The sequence below is a fragment of the Dipodomys ordii genome, unplaced genomic scaffold (genome assembly GCF_000151885.1).
Source record: "Dipodomys ordii isolate 6190 unplaced genomic scaffold, Dord_2.0 Scaffold210, whole genome shotgun sequence".
Classification (NCBI taxonomy): domain Eukaryota; kingdom Metazoa; phylum Chordata; class Mammalia; order Rodentia; family Heteromyidae; genus Dipodomys; species Dipodomys ordii.
In genome coordinates this window covers 125323-127271 of record NW_012267426.1, presented here as the reverse complement: position 1 = coordinate 127271, position 1949 = coordinate 125323, and the positions used below count along the sequence as shown (strand labels likewise).

General features: G+C 55.5%; 1 protein-coding gene across 1 annotated transcript in view; it reads left to right on the top strand.

The window, feature by feature from the left end:
* Positions 1 to 1843: 1843 nt before the first annotated feature.
* The window catches only part of Dhrsx (dehydrogenase/reductase (SDR family) X-linked), a 54267-nt gene continuing 54161 nt past the window's right edge, over positions 1844 to 1949 (top strand). Inside the window, exon 1 of the mRNA XM_013035417.1 lies at positions 1844 to 1856. Within this exon, the coding sequence (XP_012890871.1) occupies positions 1844 to 1856 (13 nt within the window). The remainder of the gene's footprint in view (positions 1857 to 1949) is intronic.

Below are 1949 nucleotides of genomic sequence, written 5' to 3'. Positions count from 1 at the left end.
CATTTGCACGCATTGCACCCCAATTGCCCCCTAAAATTGTATGCATTGCACCCCAATTCGCATGCATTGCACCCCAAATCCACCCCACATTTGCACGCATTGCACTCCAAATGCACCCCCAATTGTCATGCATTGCACCCCAAATACATCCCCAATTCGCATGCATTGCACCCCAAATCCACCCCACATTTGCACGCATTGCACCCCTAAATGCACCCCAACTTCCCATCCATTGCACTCACATTGCACCCCCAATTCCCATGCATTGCACCCCATTGCACCCCAAATTCCCATCCATTGCACCCCAAATCCACCCCACATTTGCACGCATTACATTCCAATTGCACCCCCAATTCCCGTGCATTGCACCCCAAATACATCCCTAACTTGTCTGCATAGCACCCCCAAATGTACCCCAAATTCCCATCCATTGCACCCTAAATGCACCCCCAATTTCAATGCATTGCACTCCAATTGCACCCCCAATTGTCATGCATTGCACCCCAAATCCATCCCCAATTTGTCTGCATTGCACCCCCCAAATGCACCCCACATTCGCACGCATTGCATTCCAATTGCACCCCAAAATAGTATGCATTGTACCCCAATTCGCATGCATTGCACCCCAAATCCATCCTACATTTGCATCCATTGCACTCCAATTGCACCCCCAAATTCTCATCATTGCACCCCAAATACATCCCCAATTTGTCTGCATTGCACCCCAAATCCATCCTACATTTGCACGCATTGCACCCCAATTGCACCCCAAAATTGTATGCATTGCACCCCAATTCTCATCCATTGCACTCCAATTGCATCCCCAATTCGCATGCATTGCACCCCAAATCCATCCTACATTTGCACTCATTGCACCCCTACATGCACCCCAAAATAGTATGCATTGCACCCCCATTCGCATGCATTGCACCCCAAATCCACCCCACATTTGCACGCATTGCACCCCAATTGCCCCCTAAAATTGTATGCATTGCACCCCAATTGTCATGCATTGCACCCCAAATACATCCCCAATTTGTCTGCATTGCACCCCCAAATGCACCCCACATTCTCATCCAATGCACCCTAATTCCACCCCAAAATTGTATGCATTGCACCCCAAATCCATTGCACTCCAATTGCATCCCCAATTCGCATGCATTGCACCCCAAATCCCCAATTTGTCTGCATTGCACCCCCAAATGCACCCCACATTCTCATCCAATGCACCCTAATTCCACCCCAAAATTGTATGCATTGCACCCCAAATCCACCCCACATTTGCACGCATTGCACCCCCCATTGCACCCCAAAATTGCATGCATTGCACCCCAATTCCCTGCACTGCACCCCCTTCCCCGCCTGCACCCCGCCTTCGCCTTCTCTCGCTCGTCCTTCCTTCCCCTCGCGGCCTCCGTCCGTCCCCCCCTCCCCCCGTCTGCGCCTGCGCAGCCCGCGCCTCCCCTCCCCCCCCTGGCTCTGTCACAGGCCCTGTGTCCGTCCGTCCGTCCCTGCCTGTCCGTCTGCCTGTCCTGTCCTCTCCTCACTGCTGCTGCTGGGGCCTTCCTTCCTCCTCCTCCTCCTCCTCTTGCTCAGGGGAGGGAGGGGAGGGACAGACGGACGGCCGGGGGGGGGGGGACAGACGGACGGACATGCAGGCGCTGATCTCCCCGGTCAGCAAGGCCCTGCTCGTGGCGCTCTTCATCTTCGCCATCCTCCTCATCCTCTACGTCATCCTCTGGTACATCTGCCGCGACGTGGACTGCGACCACGGCCTCTGACCCCCGACCCCTGACCCCCGACCCCCCACACGACCTGTGACCCTACCTGGCCATGACCCACCATGGACCCTCTGGGTGAGTTCTCTACCCCCACCCCCATCCCCCCCCCGTGACCCCTGACCCCCCACCACAACCTCCGACCACTCAGGCCATGACCCAGGATGGACC